Raw genomic sequence first — 20,484 nt, forward strand, 5'->3', positions numbered from 1 at the left:
TTGTGTCATGCAGGGGATTGAACCCAGGGTCTTGTGGTGTGAGGTAAGTGCTCTGCCACTAAGCTAAATCCCTGATACCTTGAACAAATTTTAGATTTAAACCTAAATATGGGGAATGCTAATACAAATGATATTTTGTTTTAAATTTCAGATTTCACTTGTTCATTACTGGTGTATAGGAAAGTGATTTTTTGTTTTTGGGTGGGGGTGCTGGGGATTGAACCCAGGGTCTTGTGCATGCCAGGCAAGTACTCTACCAACTGAGCTATATCCCCAGCCCAGAAAGTGACTTTTAAATAATAACCTTATATCATACAGCCTTGCTATAATTGTTCATTAGTTGAAGGAGATTTTTTGTTGTTGTTGTATTGTTCTCTCTTAGATTTTTCACATACAGAGTCATGTCACCTGTGAACCATGACAGTTTTCTTTCTTTCTTCGTTTTCTATACACCTTTTATTTCCTTGTGTTCTTTTACTGCATTAGCTGAGCTTCCAGTATGATGTTGAAAAGAAGTGGTGAGCTGGCTGCAGATAATCCCAGTAGCTCCAGAGGCTGAGGTAAGAATATTGGAAGTTCGAAGCCAGCCTCAGCAACTTAGTGAGGCCCTAAGCAACTTAGAGAGACCCTGTCACAAAATTAAAAATAAAAGGGCTGGGGATGTAACTCAGTGGTAAGGCCCCTTTGGATTCAATCCCGTCTCCAAAAAAAAAAAGAAGAAGAAGAAGGAAAAGTGATGAGAGGGGCCATCTTTCCCTTGCGCCAATTTTGCCTTTAGTTTCTTATTTTATGTATGATGTTATCTGTAGGATTTTTTCTTTTTTTAGGCATTCATTATCATGTTGAGGAAATTCTTCTTTATTCATGGTTTGCTGAGGTTTTTTTTTTTATCATGAATGGATTCTGCATTTTGTCATATTTTTCTGTATCTACTGGTGTGATGATGTGGTTTTTCTTCTATAGCTTGTGGATTTGATGGACTTGCATTGAATGATTTTCAGATGTTGAACCAGTTTGCATACTTAGGAAAAATCCCTCTTGGTCATAGTTTATAATTCTTTATATTCATTGTTGAAATTAATTCTCTCATATTCTGATGAGGATTTTTCATCTGTGTTCATGAGAGATGTTGGACTTCAGTTTTCTTGTAATGTTGTCTGGTTTTGGTATAAGGATTATGCTGGTCTCAGAGAATGAATTTCAGTATATTCTGTGTTTTTATCTTTGACAGAGATTGTAAATAATTTGTATGCTATCTTTAAATGTTTGGTAGAACTCAACAATGAACATTGCCTAGCTTCTATTTTGCTTTCTGTTTTGGAAGGTTTTAAATTACTGATTCAGTTTTTAATAGAGCTATGACTATATTGTCTGTTCTTTTTTTTTAACAGATACTTTTACTTTATTTATTTATTTTTATGTGGTGCTGCTAAGGATAGAACCCAATGCCTCACATATACTAGGCAAACACTCTACCACTAGCTACAGCCCAGCCTCTATATTGTCTGTCCTTATGTGAGATTTAGCAAATTGCGTTTTTTGAGGAATTGGTCCATTTAACCTAGGTTATCAACTTTTGGTGCATAGATGTAGTTGTACTACTTGAGTATTATTATCCTCTTAATGTCTATAGGATCTGTAGTGATGTCATTTCTTTCATTGGCTCATTTTTTTTTCTTGATCAGGCTAGAAGGTTATTGATTTACTGATCTGGTGAGTGAACCATTTTTTTAGTTCCAATGATTTATCTCTATTGGTTTACTGGTTTTTATTTCAATGGTCTGCCTTAATTTTTATGACTTTTCTCATGCTTACTTCGGATTAATGTGCTCTTCTTTTTCTAGTTTCCCAGATGGAAGCTTAGATTAATGAGTCTAGATCTTGTCCCTTTCTAATATACACATTTGATGCTATAAAATTTTCTCTAAGCATGTATCTAACAAATTTTGATAAGTTGCATTTTTATTTTCATTTAGTTCACAGTTGTTTATACTCTTCTTGAGATTTCTTCTTTGATTCATACATTATTTAGAATTGTTCAATATCCACATATTTTAGGATATTTCTTTTTTTATTGAGTTTTACATTAATTCCATTGTGGTCCTAGGTTGGATGTTATATGATTTTCATTGTTTTAGATTTGGCAATGTGTGTTTTGTGGCTCAGAGCATGGTCTATCTTGATGACTGTTTTGTGTGATCTTGATAGAATGTACATTCTGCTGTTGTTGGATGAAGGTGTATACTAATGTTGTTATGGTTTGGATGTGAAGTGTCCCTCAAAAGCTCACATGTGAGACAATGCAAGAAGGGTTAGAGGAGACATGATTTGGTTATGAGGGCTTTAACCCAAACACTGAGTTAACCACCTGATGGGATTGATGGAGTGGTAACTGAAGGCATGTGGGGTGTGGCTGGAGGGGGTGGGACATTGGGGTCATAGCTTTAGGGTATATATTGTGCCTGGCGAGTGGAGCTCTCTTTCTCTCTCTCCTTCTTGACCATTATGTGAGCTGCTTCCTCAACCACACTCTTCTACCATGTTATTCTGTCTCACCTTGAGCCCCAAAGAATGGAGTTGGCCTCCTATGACTGAGACCTCTGAAATTATGAATTCCCAAACAAACTTTGCTTCCTCTACAATTGTTCCAGTTGGGTCTTTTAATCACAGCAGTAAAAAAGCAGACTAAAATAGATGTCAGTTATATCCGGTTGATTGATAGTGTTGTTGAGTTCAACTGTGTTCTTAATGATTTTCTGCCTGCTGCATTTGACCTTTCTGACAGGAATGTTTAAGTCTTTAACTGTAATCATTGATTTGTCTATTTCTTCTTTCACTGCTGTCAGATTTTGCTTTACATATTTTGACGCTCTATTGTTAGGTGCATACACATTAAAGATAGTTATGTTTTCTGAGAGAATTGACCTCTTTATCATTATGTAATGTCCTTCTTTATCCATTATATTTGTTCTGATGTCTTCTCTCTCTGAAATTAATATAGCCACTTCAGCTTTCTTTTGATTAGTGTTAGATTAGTGTCTGTTTCTCCATCCCTTTACTTTTAATCTATATGTGTTTTTATACTTAAGTTAGGTTGCTTGTAGACAACATATAGTTGGACCTTGCTTTTTGATCCATACTGATAATTTTTAAGAATTCAGAAATAATATTAAAGTTTATTTTAATATTCCAGAGGCAAATCCACATATTTTAAAATAGAAACACACATATAAGCAAAACATACCCTGTATTTAGACTACAATGGTATATGAATCACTTGCCAAGTGGGGGTCCAAGTCCATTTCTTGCCCCTTCTCCACCTCAAGTATTGTTGACTACAGATTAGGAACTATTGTGTTTGTCATTTTACCAGCAAGGAAATAAAGTAAAGGGGGTCCAAGTCCATTTCTTGCCCCTTCTCCACCTCAAGTATTGTTGACTACAGATTAGGAACTATTGTGTTTGTCATTTTACCAGCAAGGAAATAAAGTTCAAGAAGGTCATATGCATTGTTCAAATCATGGAGTTAGAAAGAAGCTAGAACTGGAACCACAATGTTTAATTTTTCTTCTAAAGCCTTTTAGCAGAGTTAGCACCATGCCTAAACCATTTATTACCAGTGCGGTCTTGGGCAGGTAACCTCCCCTTACTAAACCTAATACCTCATTCATGCAAGTGAGTAATGGTATTTCATACAGATGCTTCCCCTGAAAGCACGGGACCTGATCCCGAGCAAGTTCTCTATGCATATTGGCTATAGTTGTGTTTAGACCATTGATGTGTGAAGTGATTATTGACATAGTTGAATTTCTGCTGTATTTGTTACTGTTTTCTATTCATTGTCCTGGTTTTTCATTTTCTTTTTTATATTCTACTTTTTCTGCCAATTGTGGTTTCCTTTTCTTAACATATTAGTAATACTTTTTATATGTATTTTTAAAATAGTGCCCTACAGTTTGCAGTATTTGTTTACAACTAATCCAAGAATTCTTTCAAATAATGCTATGCCACATCAAGGTTTGTACAAGTACATTAAAATAACAAAGTATTTCTAATGTCTCTCTCTGATCATTTGCATCACTGTTATCATTTATTTCACTTATACATAAACATTCATAGGCATGTATTATGCATATATAATTGAATACATGTTTCTTTTATTGTAAATAATTGTTATCCATTAGACCAATTAATAATAAAAAAGATAATTTTTATTTTACTTTTACGTCTTTCTTCTCTAATGCTCTTTCCTTATGTGGACCTCAATTTCTGACCTGTATCATTTTCCTTCTGACAGACTTCTTTTAACATTTCTGGGAAGTAAGTCTACTGGCAACAATCCTCTCAATTTGTATTTGTCTGGGGTCTTTATTTCTTCTTCACTTTTGAAGGATAATTTTTTAGGATGCATAATTCTAGGTTGCTTTGTTTGTTTTGTTTTTTTTTTTTTGTTTTAATAACCACTTAGTATTTCACTTTATGCTGCTTTTTTGGTGGTGGTGGTGGTGGGGTTTGCCTTTGTCCCATTTGAGATGGGGTCTTGCTTTGTTGCCCAGGCTGGTCTCCAACTCCTGGGCTTTCAGCAGTTCTTCTGCGTCAATCTCCTTAGTAGCTGGGGCTACTGGTGTGTGTTGCTGCACCCAGCTCCCTCTCTATTCTTCCTGTGTGTTGTGCGTGGTTTCTAAAGAGAAGTCAGATGTAATTTGTTTCTTTATGGATAAATTATTTTCCTCTCTGGCTTTGTCAAGATTTTATCTTTGATTTTCTTCAGTTTGAATATGATATGCCTAGGTGTATGGCATTATTATTATTATTATGTTACTATTGGTGTTTGCTTGGTGTTTTCTGAACTTCTGGATCTGTGGTTTGGCATCTAATGTTATTTTTTGGAAAGTATTAGTCATTATTGCTTGTTATTTTCTTTAGTTCCTATCTGTATTTTCCTTCTGCTATTCCCACTGTATATACATTCATACATTACACTTTTTTGTAATTGCACCATTGTTCTTGAATATTCTCTTCCTTTTTAAAAAAATTTCCGTCTTTTTTTGATTTTAGTTTTGGAAGTTTCCATTAACATATCCTCAAGCTCAGAGATCTTTCCTCTGCCATGTCCTATTTGCTAATGAGCCCATCAAAGGCATTCTTCATTTCTGATACAGTGTTTTTGATCTCTAGAATTTCTTTTTGATTCTTGGATTTCCATCCCCTTGCTTACATTATCCATCTGTTCTTGCATGTTGTCTACTTTGTCCTTTAGGTCCCTTAGCATATTAATCATGGTTTTAAAAATTCATGTTCTGATAATTCTAACATTCCTGTCATAGCTGACTCTGGTTCTTAATTTTGCTCAATTTATTCAAGCTGTGCTTTTTGCCTTTTAGAATGCTGGAGATATAGCCCCTTTTAGGGGCTGGAGATATAGCTCAGTTGGTAGAATGCTCGCCTTGCATGCACAAGGCCCTCGGTTCAATCCCCAGCACCATAAAAAAAAAAAAAAAAAAAAAGAATGCCTTATACATTTTTCTTTATGGGCAGACATGATATACTGGATAAAATGGAATTATTGTAAGTAGGCCTTTAGTAACATCATGGTGTGGTATGTGGGGAAGGGAAATGGTATGTGCTGTTATGATTATTTCTCAGTCTTTTAGTGACTCTGAACTGTGAAATTTCACAAGCAATTCTCATTTTTCTTACCGTTCTTGATTGGGACAGGATTCCAAGTGAAGGCTCAAGTTATACATTTTTCTTCCTCCATGTGGAAATCTAATTGGAGCTGAAGGTAGGTATTTCCATTTTCCCACATGGAAAGCTAGAGTTGGCTGGATTAGGCATTTTTCCTCCCTCAGGTCAACTGGGATCTGATAAATCCTAATAAGTTAGGTTCTGGTAAAATAGTTTCTCTTGACTGCAGGCCTTGTGAAGAAGAGCAGAATGTTCCGGTGTATTTCAGCATGGTTAATTTCCTCTCCTGGTATGGAAGCAAGAGGAGATCTTTCTCAGATTCACTGTGGGAACTTGGTAGAACTTCTGGAGAAAAAACTCACAAATACGTGGGGGCCTTCTATCTCGGGGTCCCCTAGATTTTTTAACAGTTTGTCCTCATTGAATCTTAGCAATTCAGTGATTATAGTTTAGGTTTCCCTACTCTGGTACTGGTTCCCGCAGATATTCCTGCTTGTTGGTTTTTACTCTGTGAAGTTGTGACTTTCTATTTCCAGACTCTCTGTCTCTTGCCATATTTTGGGGCAGCCGTTTGCCTTATGATCTCACTTCTCTAATGGATCTTAGAAGAGCTTTGATTTTTGAGTTGGTTTTCTTACTTGTCAGGCTGGAGTGATGGCTTTTAATTTCCTTATATGTCAGACTAGAAACCCGGAAGTCCTGGTAATATTTAAATTGTTTTATTGACATTGAATGCAGATGATTCATATGTAGTGATGTCTAATAATTTAAACTATATGATTCTTTTTTTTTCCAATATGATTTGTCTCTAAAAATGTGCAGATTAATGTAACTAAATCAATCATATATAGAAAATACCTAACATGCCCAGAAAGTTCCCCATGCCCCTTTGCAGTCAGTTTCCTACGTGGGCCTTCCACCTGCTCACCTACTGATCTGTGTTCTACTATTATAACATTGTTTTGTTTTTTTTAAAAGGACTGTCTTAGAATTATGTTGTAAATAATCAAAAAGATTTTCTCTTGTTTTATGCTAGAAGTTTTTTGATTTGGCCTCTTACATTTAGGTTTATGATTAATTTTGAGTGACCAGGATAGTAATTCTTGTATAAAATGGTTTATGAGATACTCCTTCTGCTGCTATTTTCTTGAACAATTAGGGTAGATCTGGTATGATTTTTTTCTTAACTGCTTGTTAAAATTCAATAGTGAAGTCATCTTGGCCTGAAATTTTCTTTGTGGGAAGGTTTTTAACTGTAGATGCTGTTTGCTTAATAAGATGTAGAACTATTCTTATCAGGCAGTCCTGAGTTATAGCATGGTTTGATTCTTGGCCTTTATCCATGAGATGCCAGTAGCAGCTCTGTTCTCTCTCAGTTGTTATTTTCTTTTTAACTTTATTTAACTTATTTATTTATATGTAGTGCTGAAGATCGAACCCAGGACCTTGCGCATGTGAGGCAAGCACTCTACTACTGAGCCACAACCCCAGCCTCTCTCTCAGTTGTTATTACAGAAATATTTCTCTATACATTGCCAAAGTATGCAAGTCTAGATTGACATTTGTTTTCTTTGAGTATTTTTAATGTGTCATCAGATCGTCTCCTCGGTTTTATGACCACAGATGGTAAATCTGTAGTCATCCTAATCTTTGCCCCTCTAGATATAATATGTACCCTTTTCTACCTTTTGTTTAACATTTTCTCTTTATCACTGATCAGAATTTGATTAGGATATTACATTAGTTTGGTCTTTTTTAAATTTTGCTTTAAGTTTTCGGAGCTTCTTAATTCTTGTTGTTGTCACCAAATTGGGGATTCTTTTGGATATCATCTCTTCAAAAAATCTTTTTTAGTCATTCTCTCTCCTTTGGGACTCATGTTACATTGTAAATTTATGTTAAATGCTTAATATTATTCTACCAGTCATTGAAGTTCTTTTAGTTTTTGGTAGTTTCTTCTGTTTTCCTTAATTTTGGATAGTTGGTGTTTTTGTGTGTTCTAGTTCACTGATCTTTTCTCCTGCAGTGTCTAAATTTCTCTTAATCTCATTCAGCAGGAGGTTTGATCTTTAAGACCTTCATTATATGTGTACAAGATGACATATTCATATGTAAAAAAAGATGTTTATATCTTACAAGCTTGTTTATTTTTTCTTCTTTGCTCTTTTTCCCTTTTTTTTTTAAATAATGGCATGAAAAATAACTTATCCTACAATTGATGCCATCTTAGAGTCAGTGAAAATTTCTATTTCTTTTTGTAAGTGGATTGCAGCCCACTAAACTTAAACTTTTACTGGTCAGTAACAGGATGCCAAATATGTTTTGGTAAATAGAGGTTTCAGGTGGGGATAGAGAAATTTGCCTTCCTTCTGTTTTAATATAACCAGCAATGTTTGAGAAGGTTGAGAATGCTGAGAGTGTTTTTTATAAGTTTAAGAAAAATTTTTAAAATTTTATTGGTGCATAATGATTATATGTGATAGTGGGATTCTTTGTAATATACCTGTAACCTGCACTTAACATAATTTCATCAATTTAATGTCCAGAACCTCCTGTTTCTCTCCTCACCCCTCTTGCTTTCTCAGTGGTTGTGAGATATTACTGTTGTATTTGGTTGCTAGCTATTGCACCTTGTATTTGTTGGGCACTGGATTTTGTTGAATCCTTTTAAATGCTGCTGAATTTTCCCAGTGAATAATTGAATTACTTGAATGAGTTGGATCTTTCCAAAGAGTAGGAAACCCTCCTGCAGGTCTCTGCACTCTCTGTTTCCTTCTCTCTCTCTCTCTCTCTCTCTCTCTCTCTCTCTCTCTCTCATTCTTCAGCTTCTTCCATTCTAGTATTCTGCCTTAACAAATTTTACTGCTTTGGCTTTCTTAAACTCTGATCTCTGACCTATCAACTGACTTCCAGAACTTTCCTACTCTGGCTTTGAAACTATTTCCAGGCAGTAAGTCAGGGCAATTGTAGGTCTGACCTACTTTGTTTCTTTTCTCCCTGGGATCATGTCTTGCCCTGTTTTCTAGTGTCAGAGACATTTGATTCATATTTTTGCTTTCTTTTTAGTTGCTTAAGGCAGAGGGTAAACATTGTCGCTGTTACTCCATAATATGTGGAAATGGAAGTCCTGCAGTTGTCATTTTGCTTTTCCTTCAATTTTAGAGGTAATATGGATAGGTTTTGCTGACATATATGGGGCCTGGTGGCCTTTGCCTCTTAGAAACTAAGTCTTATCTTTCTTATTATCTTGCTAAGAGGCTTGTGTTGATGACTTAGGAGGTCATATGTTGTTGGGGAACATAGTGTTCGACTGTCTTTTTTTTAGTAGAGGAAGTAATGCCCTAAGCAGAGATGTTACAGATTTTGCCTGATGCATTGCATTAGTTCCTGGAATATGCAACAACTTGGCCACTGATTTTTCTCCCGCTGCTTGTGGTTTTAAGGAGTGTTCTTCAGCTGATTATTTTACCACCTACTCCATTCTTGAGTCATGAACCCATAGGCTTGAATTCTATTCTGAGGACCAAACATGGCAACATGCTGAGTTGGTTAGTTTGTTGCCTGGAAAAATATTAGGCAAAATTGATACTTTGATTAGAGAGAGAAAGAGGCAGATTTCATATGTTCACTTCCAAATAATAGAAAATAATTATTCTGGCTTATTCTAAAGACATGGCTGGAAGTAGATCTGTCATGTGACAGAGAAAGAACCTTTGTCCATAAATAGTAACCTTTGGAGTAGGTGAGCATCTTAAGACCATATGTAAGTAGGGTGACCATTTGTCATGTTTGTGGAGGAGACTCCTGTTTTACACTTATTGTCCTGGAATTGCTAATAGGATCCCTTTCTATTCTTGTGTCCTATTTTAGATGTTATGAATATATATATAATACATGTACGTGTATCACACATGTGTATGTATATATATATATATATATCATATGTATATATATATTAAATATGTGTCCTATTTATAAGGAACAGTTTAAAGAATACAGGGTAAGTATTAATTCCTTGCTTACTTTTGTTCTTTAAGTAATGTATTCACAATTTACTCTGTCTTTACTTAAATAGCAGAAAGTGTATACTGATTAGTAAACATGTTTAAAAAGAATTTTTGGTATTTTTCCTGCAGATGATCTCAATGCCACCCACCAACACTGTGTTTTGGCTGGTTCACAGCCTCGGTTTAGTTCCACCCACCGAGTGGCAGAGGTAAGTGTAAATAAAAATGTGATTCACACTTAATTGGATGTGACAGAAGTGGTTGAGTGAGCAATTTATCACAGAGCTTTGGAAGAGTATTTGATAGAAAAATTGTTTCCATCTAACTTGACTTTAGTCTCTGTTTACTTGCCTTTTTAGCTTTGGGATATATTGGATGCAGGCTTAAAGTGTTTTCACAGCATGGGATAAGTATGTTTTGGTTCTTGGGGTTATGTTTCTTGGAGAAGGTAAATGCCATTGGCAGGTGTTCCTAGCTCAAGATTTTCTTAGTTGGTAGTATCTTTCAAGGTCAAGGGAAAGAGATGGGCCAGAGGAAATGGAGTGAATTTATGTGCTTGTGCATGTGATAGCGGTGGCTGGGTTTAAATGGTTGAGTATTTACATTTCCCTTAACTATTTGGGCAAACAAATGTAAATTTAGGAGAAACTAACAGTGGTGCCAAGGAATTTCTGAACTCCCCAGATGTATTCAAAGCCCAGACTTTATTGCTTAATTCTGCCATCCCTTGGCAGTGGCTGCTAGTCAGATGATCAGACTTGTTCAGAATGGAAAGTTAAGTGATGAGGAAAATCCTTAGTAGTTACCCTATCCAGGGAGTGGGGGAATAATCATAAAAGGATTAGAAGTAGACCTCCCACCTAAGCTTGTTACCTCTGCTTGGTCTTATGGCTTGACTTTTCAGGGAACCATGGGACAAGTGTGAAAAAGTGGGACAGAGGCATTGAACGTGTAGGGATGAAGGGATTTAGGAGATTTTAGTATAGCTAATGGGATCAACCAGGTACAAGATGGATCAGGATGGGATGAGGGTGTTGGGGAAATATTGAGTGGCTACAGTTAGAGTGGATCTAGAGTGGATCCTAAGGTACCCAAGGGAGTGGTAGGTGAGGCTGACTCCTGCAGAAGACCAGATTGTGAAAGGTCTTGGATATCAGATTAGGTGTTTGAGTCTATGTTGGTTGGCAGTTGCAGCCTATTGGTTACTTTTTGTTGATATATTGGCAATAACTTTAGAAGGATACAAATGATGGGGACTTCACTTAAACCTGTCAGGATCCAAACTATGGTAGCAGCAGCAGTAAAAAAGAAAAATTCCCATGAATCATGGAGGAGGCCTAGAGAGAGACTTGGCAACTAACTGACTGAAATGGGTAGAGGGAAGCAAGAATGAACTACTGAAATGACACCCAGGGATTGGGGGGGCGGGTGTCTAAGACATGAGGGGAGAACATTGGTTCAGTTTTGAACAGGCTGAATCAGATCTGCCACGTGGAGACGTCTAGCTGACAAATGGAAATGCGGAAGTACATCTTAGGAGAGAACAAGAAACTCTTCACTTCAACCCTCTGCAGTAAATACACACACGGAAAAGCTCCTTCAAAGAGCCTTTGGCCTCTGGTTTGAAAAGTATCCCTCCCCAGCCAGCCTTGATGCCTTTGTTCAGGTGGACCAATTTCAAAATGTCATTAGTTACTTTCAAAATGTCCTGAGACTTAGCGTTTTCAGATTAATCATGGCTGTGTTTGTAGCTTCTAATTTTTAGACCAAATTTTGAGTACTAATTAAATAAAAAGGGACTGTTATAGTGATTCTGTTGAAAGAAGAATATCACTCTAAATCTATGATTTTTATATTCTTTGTGTTTTATTCAAGCTACATGATATTTTACCAATCAGACACATATAATGTGAATTATCTGAATATCTTGCTTTCTGTATTGTATTATCAATCAGAAAACTATGGCCTTTGGGCCAGTGGGCTACTTTTGTAAATAAAGTTTTATTGGAACATAGCCACATTTATTTGTTTACATATTATTCATGGCTGCTTTGGAGCTACAGTGGCAGAGCTAAGTAGCTATAATACACACTTTGTGGCCTACCAGTCTAAATGTTTATTGTTTAGTCTTTTAAGAAAAAGTGTGGCCAAGCACAGTGGTGCTCACCCATAACCCCAGCAGTTTGGGATGCTGAGGCAGGAGGATCACAAATTGAAGGCCAGCCTGGGAAAATTAGTGAGATACCATTCACAACAAAAAATTAAAAAAGACTGGGGATATAGCTCAGTTGTAGAATGCTCATGGGTTTATTTCCTAATACCAAAGGAGGGGGGAAATTGTGTTCACCTCCATTATAGATGATCCTTTGTAAACAGGCATTAAAATTCACCTTAAAATAAAAGTATTTTTTAAAATCAGTGCGTTAGATGACTTTTTATTTCTATCTAAATATTAATATCAAAAGTAAAAAAATATACAAGTGAAATGGGTATCTTCATATTCTGGTAGCTTTTCTGAATGGTTTACTTTTTGTAAACCACATGTGTTAGGCATCATAAGGATATTCATGTCTTGTGCTCACTTCAGTAACATATAAAATTGGAATGATACAGAGAAGATTAGCATGGAACAAAATGAAATATTAATCTCTTTGATCTCATAATACCATTTTTGGGAAGCAAACATTGGAAATAATTCAATAGAATTATATCTATTGAGAGGTTTATCCAGCATGACCAGTACTAGTGAAAATGGGCAGATCCTTAGTAATTAAATTGTTGAAATTCACCTTAATTGATAACATTGGAAATGGGAATTTTGAATACTTGTGTTAAACAGTGAAAAAACATATACATTTATATGTCTACATTGATTTCAACTGTTTATGGACAAAGAGCCACAATAACAAATAAAAATGGGTTAAGGTAGTAGGATTGCTTTTCTTATTTAAACATTTTTATTTTATTTAAATCATTGTTTCTAATATTAGAAGAAGGAAAAGATTTTTTTCCCAGTATTGAAGTTACACTATTGTTTCCCTCAATAGAAGAGAAGAAAAAAAAAAAAACCCATACAATTTTATAACCCTCACTGAGTCTACAAATGTCTTCTCCTTACATATTAACATTATGTCTTTTCTGTGCCAAACAAAATCATTTGCTGTTTTCTGTGTATTCACAATATGTAGAAAACAGATTGTATTTTTCTCCTAAATTAATCTATTATTTATATAGTTCATTAATAATGTATTTAATACAACTATGCATAATAACTGAATCCATAAATCAAATGTTATACAAAGATAGCTATTCATTTGATGTATTCCTCAGAGTTAGTCAACTTTTTTTTAATGGTTTCAAACTGCCTTTTTTCTTCCTATTGTTTTTATTGGCATATAATAGTCATACAAAATAACAGGTTTCATTGTGGCATATTTATACATGCACATAACATAATTTGATCAGTCCCTAGTACCACTTCTTGTCCTCCCTTCCCAATCCCCTTTCTCTACCCTACTGGTCTCTCTTCTGTTTCCTGAAAGTAGATTGTCTAAAGAAATGGTATTCTGAAATTCATTTTTGTTACTCAGAGAAGAAACCTATTCTGGTTTTTGGTTGTATATGAATAGATTATTTCCTTTGTCTTTTGACCTTTATTCGATTTAATTTTTTTTTATTTGAGTCAGAATGTGCTTGGGATTCAACACAGAACATCTCTTTTTAAACTTAAATTTTATGCATAATTAATTTTTGAGTAAGTAGGTTCTCAAATGGGTCAAAATTTAAAAATTGCCGAAAGTTATACAATTAAAGACTCTTTTTCTTCAAGTCAACTAGCTCCCCTTCCCCAAAGCAACCATCATCAGATTTTTGTTGTCCTTTTCGTGTTAATATATATGTTATGTATATAACACATATACATACACACAAATGGCAGTCTACCCTATCCAGCATTCTGTGCTTTTAGTTATGTTTCAAAACCTCATGATAATTATTCATTAACATATAATTCTTATTTTGATGTAGGTAAGGTTTTTTTTTTTACATAGGACACACATAAGCAGCTCAGGAAAAAATAGAAAAAATGAATTGCATGAAAGTTTAAAATTTTTGTGTTTCAAAGTATATCCAGCAAGTGGAAGACTACCCACAGAATAAAAGAAAATATTTGAAAACTATATATCTTATAAGGTACTTATATTTAGAATATATAAAGAATTCTTAGAACTCAATAAGAAAGAAGAATGCTATTTAAAATGGTGAACAATCTGGATAGGCATGTTCCAAAGAAGGTATACAAAGGACAAAAAAATATGTGAAAAATTCATATCATTAGTCATTGGAGAAATGCAAATCAAAACCATGATGAGATACCACTTTACCCCCATTAGGCTGGCTAGGGTAAAAAGGATAATAACAAAAAAGACGAACCTTGTGCACTACTAGAAGGAAATTCAGTGGTACAGCCATTTTGGGAAACAGTCTGGTACTTCTTCAGAAGGTTAAACACAAAGTCAACCCTAAGACCCAGCAATTTCATGCTTAGATATAGACCCAAGAAAAATGAAAACTTGTCAATGAATGTTCATAGTAGCTTGATTCATAATAGCCAAAGTGGACACAGCTGAGTTTGATCACTTAATGAATGGATAAACAAAATGTGGCCTATTCATAAAATTGCATATTATTTAGAAGTACAAAGGAATTAAATACTGACACTCACAGCAACATGGGTGCACTGTGGAAACATGCTACATAGAAGAAGCCAGACATAATGATCACATGTCACAAGATTTTGCTTATATGAAATGACCTGAATAGGAATATATATGGGCATGGAAAGTTGACAGGTGGTTGCCGAAGACTGGAAAGTTTGGTGGAAATGGAAGAGATTGACTACTTAAGGGCATAGGGCTTCATTTTGATGTAATAAAATTATTCTGAAATTAATTGTAACATTCAAAGGGAGATCAGTGAAGGAAAGGGTCTAGGGGGTTGAAGGGGGGAAGTGCTAGGAAGTGATATTGGCCAAATTACATTGTTATATTGTATGCATCTATAAATATATAGCAATAAATCCCATCATTATGTACAATTATAATATATATGGAAAGAGAAAAAACAAATAAAATTAATTGTAGTGATGGTCATACAACTCTGTGAATATATTTTAGAATATTGAATTGTATGTTTTAAATAGCTGATTTTATATATGTGAATTATAATTCAATGAAATTGTAGCAAAAAAAGAAAAGAAAGAAAAAGGAAAAGAAATCTCCCCAGCTCTGATCATAAATTCTTTATACCAAATAAAAGTCTTTGCACCAGGAAAAAAAAAATTGGCTGCAAATAAGGTTATATTATAGTGCATTTAATTGCCCCCCCTTTTTAAAAATTTTTGTAGTTATAGATGGGCATAATACCTTTATTTTATTTATTTTATGTGGTTCTGAGGATCGAATCCAGTACCCCACACGTGCTAGGCAAGTGCTCTATCACTGAACCACAATCCCAGCCTTTACTGGTTCCCCTTTGGTGGAAAATATAGATCTTTTCCCATCTTTGGCTATGATAAATGGCTGTGCAATTAATAACCTCTTATGTAGGTTGGGCAAGTAAAGGTGGAAGTAGAATAACTTTCTAGAAAGTCATTTAAAAATATGTTGTGGCAGTAGGCCTGTGGGATAAAAGTGATTGGTAATTCACCTCTATTCTTTGTTTTTTTCTTTGTAGAAAATGGAGATGCCCGCCCTTGTGCTCTCAGCTCTTTGGGGTCGTCATATTAAAATGTATATTAAGTCAAGCGTCTGTTTTTTTGGCTCTGAAATTTTGATTTTCCCAGGCTTGTCGATGTCATATTATATAAAATGGCAGCAACTGTGCAGAGAATATTTATACCAGAAGATTGGCCTTCAAAGTTATTTCTAAGGGCTCAGTTTAAATTATAAATACAAAAATAAAAATATTTTAGGGATACATTTCCCTCATTGTGTCTAACAGATATAGATATATATGGTGCTTGTTTTTTTTATCATTGTAGGAAATCCTTTCATTATCAAAATAAATGGAAGCATACTCCATCTGTACCCTCTTCTTTTCTGACACATGATCATTCAGAGGAGTTTGTCCATTTGACCTCTGTTTTGTACCCTCAGACTCAGAGAGGGATGAACTAGTTATCAGTGTCCTTGCTGATACTCAAGTACTAAGTTCTGCCTTTGAATGTGCTTTGAGGGCATGAACCACATATTCTCCATTATTTGAATCTGTACTGCTAAGGACCTCAACTGCTAGTATATGTTTTTTGTAGAAAAGGGAAATAAATTTCTTTGCCTTCTATTTATAAGTTCAATTTTTTTCCTGCCATAACTATTCTATTTCATGTTTTTGAATCAGTTCTACAGCCTGGGTACCTTTCTTTCTCATTGTTAGAGTCATGACACTTGAGATAAAATCAATGTCCTTGACTTGTTGATTAAGTAGTTATTTGTTCAATAATTGTTGCTTTTCTCCCACATTTAGGACTCAGTTCTAGATGCTATAGTATATGTAGAAAAAAATATGTATATACAGAAGGCCTTAGTCTCAGGATACTTACTGTTTAGTTAGAGATAGAAGACCCACATGCTAAAAGAAAACCTGTAAGCCAAGTGGCCAGGGCAAGGCCATGCTGGCAGCGATGGGTCCAGTGAGGAGGTCACTGTATTAACTCTTGGGTGAAGGAGTCTGGGGATGACAGACGAATGCACAGAAAAGAGATGTGAACAGTGATAGGAAGAATGGCATGGCAGCCTTGAATTTCTCTCACACTCTCCCTTGCTGGTTCTGTCTTGGCAGTGCTCCACGGGAACCTTGGATTATATTTTACAGCGCTCCCAGGTGGCTCTGCAGAATATCCGTGATGACCTGGAGAATGGCGATGTCTCTTTGAAATCCTTTGAGCCTGCCATTTTGAAACAAGGAGAAGAAATTCACAATGAGGTGAGTAGAGTACTTTCAAGAACTGGGAAGGGTCTGAGATTCTACCCTCTTTGCAAGCTAACAAGTTGATCTGCCACAGTGTCATGCTGTATGAGACAGCAGTCTCTGAAGTCAAAGGTGAAGGACAGGTTATGACAACAATGGGAGTAGCAAGACTGTCAACATTTTTGTGCTAGTTCCTAGTCTTTGGGCAAAATCCGGTAAACTGGGTAGCTTCTAAACAACAGGCATTTATCTTCACAGTGTGGGAGTCCAAGATCAAGTACTGGCAGTTTTAGTGTCTGATGAGGGTATATTTCCTGGTACATAGATGGTCCCATCTCACTGTCTTCATGTGGTACAAACAAGCCCCCTTGATCATCTTTTGTAGGTGCACTAGATCCATTCATGAGGGCTCAGCCCTCCTGAACCTCCCCAAGGCCCATCTCTTTATACCATCATCTTGGGAGTTAGGATTTCAGTATAAGAATTTGAGGGGAACAGCAGCATTCAGACCACAGCATTCTCTAAGCCTCTTATTTCCATAGGGTGATGCAATGTGGGCCAGATAATATGTTTACTGGGAGGAGCTGCATTATAAGAGAGGACCCTTGAACTAAGGGAACCTGCCTTTTTCCTGGTGGGTAGTCAGCAGGCTTGTCCTTAGCTCCAGATGTAGATAGTGTCTCACTTTTCAAGTCTGTAAGCATACCTTCCCCTTGTTCTCATGGGAGGAGAAGCTATTGCTCTCTTCCAAGGCCCTTCACTGTACAAGCTCCTTGCAGTGAGTATCTGAAACACAGGACAGTCAGTCAGTGCCTTGCTCACAACACATGCAGAAGTACTAGTGACTGCTTTTCCTTTTATTTATGAAATTAGGTGCATTTCAGCAGTCTATGAGACCCTCAGGTCTTGATCGCATTCATTAATGTTTCACAAATTTACTATTCTTCCAATTTTTACTTTATCTTTGGCTCACGTATATTGTTAACTAGTAGTTTTCTTTAAGCCAACTCATTTGTTACAAAAATTATGTTCTTTAAAAAGGGGAAAATTTATATTGCTACTTTAGTGGAAACCCAGCATGACTAGTCAAAAAAGTAGCAGAGTAAGACGATCCAATGAAAAAAGAGTGATGATATTATATTCTAGTAAGTACCCTTGCCTGGAGAAGACTCTGAGGCTAAGGTCTCCTTTCTTCAGGAAAGAAAGGAGATAAGTGGCAATGGTTTCATGATTTCTTAAATTTTTAAAAAATTATTTAATTCCACCCTTCAATTAAGTGAATTTTATGATGGGTAAATTATGCCTTTAAAAAAAACTATCAATGGTTTGGGGTTGTAGCTCTGACGTAGAGCGCTCGCCTAACATGTGTGAGGTACTGGGTTCAATCCTCAGCACCATATAAAGCAAAATAAAGACACATGTCCACCTACAACTACAAAATAAATATTTAAAAAAAAACTGTCAAAAGAATTAACAAGTGGTAAAGAATTATTGAAGACTATTGTCAATCTGAGATTTTCTCTAATATAATCAGGATTGGAGAGAATTGGTAATATAAGTGTTTTCATTCATCCATTCAATAAATACTGACTGAGCATATGCCGGACATTCTTCTGGGATGTACTGGTAAAGAAAAAAGATACCAGTATAGGGCAATCACCATGAACAATAAACAATACATTGGTAAATGATGTTAGAAGTTGCTAAGTGCTACTGAAACAAACCAATCAACAGAGCAAGTTAAAGGGGACTGAGAGAACTAAGGGGCATCCCTGTTAAAATAGAATGTCCTTTGAGTAGCTACTTGAAGAAGGTGAGGGAGTAAGCTATGAAGATATCTAGATGTGTTAATCAGTTTTCCTTTGCTGTAACAAAATACCGAGAAAAACAACTTAAAGCAGGAAAGGTTTATTTTATATCATGGTTTCAGTCCATTGTCGCCTGGCTCCATTGCTTTGGGCCTAAAGCAAAGCAGAACATCATGGCAGGGTGTGGTCAAAGAAAGCTACTCACCTAATGGCAGCCAGGAAGCAGAGAGAGAAAGAGAAATAAAGGGGTTGGGATAAGACATAACCCTCCAGGGTATACCCCCGGTGACAAGCCTCCTCCAACTAGACCTGACTCCTGTTTCCACCACCTACCAGTAGCACCACCAACTGGGGACCAATTCTTTCAACACATGAGCCTCTGGGGGACATCTCAGATCCAAATGATCACCCTGGTGAAGAGCATTCCAGAGAGAACCTCCACTGCCAAGGCCATGGGTGAGGCAGAGCTTGGTGTTCGTGGAGTAGTGAGAGAGTGTGAGTGCAGGCAATGAGGCTTCCAGAAGGAGATGAGGTCACAGGTAGAGTGTCAAGAGACTGAGGAAGAGCAGATTGTCAAGGTCCTCGGAGGACCCTAGGATGGGGCTTTTCTTTTCACTGGAGGAAAGTTAGGAGTCATTGAAGGGATTGGAACAGAAGATAAACAGTGTCTGCACCCACACTGACATATATCTTTTTAATATCTTAAAAATTTTGTGAAACACTATCAAACTTTCCAGAACCAAAGGCGAAGAAGTTCTTCCTTCAAGGGGAATAGTAACCCCTTGCAATGGAAAGCTGACTTTCTTTTCTTAATTGTGCCTAATAAGGGTCCTACTTTCCCTACCATCAATCCTGGCTGGAGACATTGCTGATAGCTAGAATTGCTGAAAAGATAATCATTTATTGGGCTCGTGACCTCACTGAATTATATCTGGGAGCCAAATTATGTCTTTTTCCATTGTGTAAAAATTCTCATCTGGAAATTCAGTTATTTCCTTCTGTAAAGATCTCACAATTTTGGGAGTCAGATTAGCAGATCGGGTGCTGTCTTTAACGGGCATATAGGCTGTTCTGTTTTGCTCTCCTTTCCCATCTTCTCTGACTGTGATGTTTTGTTATCATCTGTGGGCAAAGAAAATCTACAAAATCACACTGTTTATCTCACAGTAGAATATAGTCATCTGAATCCATCTGCTTCAGAAAGTGACGGGCTGTTTTTGACATTGTATATGTCAGGGAGGGGGGGGGCACAGATGTAGCAGCAATCTTAGTTCCTTGAGACCAGCCTGGGATTAAATGGAGAGAAATCTTGAGTCTCAGTATCACGTGTGCCAGCGTTTGCCACCCCCACCCTCCATCTTCAATTCTTCAAGGTCAACTCCTTCCTTAAGAATCAATTCCATATGTCAGGATGCTTTGGCAGATAGTATTCTTTTGCCATACAGGTTGGCCTGGGATCGAGTACCCCCACGTCTTCTCTGTACTGTGTTCTGATGTTAAACAAAAGTGCCAATGTCCATAATAGTTACTCAGTTTCTTCTTATTTGCTTTCTTCTTTCTTCAAAGCCACAAACCTTTGCCGTACTAATAATAGGGTGAGAAGCCCATGATTTTAAATGCTATGTGCTTTCAGGCTGTCTGGCTTTAAGAGTGGCTTGTTTTCCTTGTCTAGGATGGTTTCTAACTTAGCAATTTGGGAAGTTTAGGCCCAGGAACTGAGTACCTTTTAGATTTTTTTTTCTACTTTAAGATGCTTGGGAAAGATTCATGTTCATGTATAAGCATAATCTCCCTCTGTGTTATTAAATTGTTTGTTCTCTTTCTTAAAAACAGTAAAATGTGGAATCAGTCTCTTCTAGTAAGTTTCTCCTGGGAGACTTCCTGTTTGGTGGGTTTGTTTGGCTCTTCTGTCCTTCTGATCAGACCTGCGTCTTCCTTATAGCTGTGGTGCTAGGGTCTGAATAGGGTACCTCTTTGTAGATTGCACCTTAGCATATCTCCCTGGCCTCGTTTCT

At 36.4% G+C, this 20,484-nt stretch overlaps 1 protein-coding gene and 1 non-coding gene across 3 annotated transcripts in view; one reads left to right on the forward strand and one right to left on the reverse strand.

Moving 5' to 3' along the window:
• Nucleotides 1-20,484, forward strand: part of Fto (FTO alpha-ketoglutarate dependent dioxygenase) — a 370,034-nt gene that overhangs the window by 151,976 nt on the left and 197,574 nt on the right. For both annotated transcript variants that reach the window (XM_046434593.2, XM_046434591.2), the window contains exons 5-6: nt 9,825-9,904; nt 16,533-16,676. In XM_046434593.2, coding sequence (XP_046290549.1) covers nt 9,825-9,904; nt 16,533-16,676 — 224 coding nt within the window. The remainder of the gene's footprint in view (nt 1-9,824; nt 9,905-16,532; nt 16,677-20,484) is intronic.
• Trnaa-ggc (transfer RNA alanine (anticodon GGC)) lies at nt 203-275 on the reverse strand. Its single transcript has one exon. It is a non-coding gene; the product is annotated as a tRNA-Ala (tRNA).

This window comes from Marmota monax, unplaced genomic scaffold (genome assembly GCF_021218885.2).
Source record: "Marmota monax isolate L192 unplaced genomic scaffold, Marmota_monax_Labrador192_F-V1.1 WCK01_AAM20220418_F8-fsc00024, whole genome shotgun sequence".
In the NCBI taxonomy this organism is placed as follows: Eukaryota; Metazoa; Chordata; class Mammalia; order Rodentia; family Sciuridae; genus Marmota; species Marmota monax.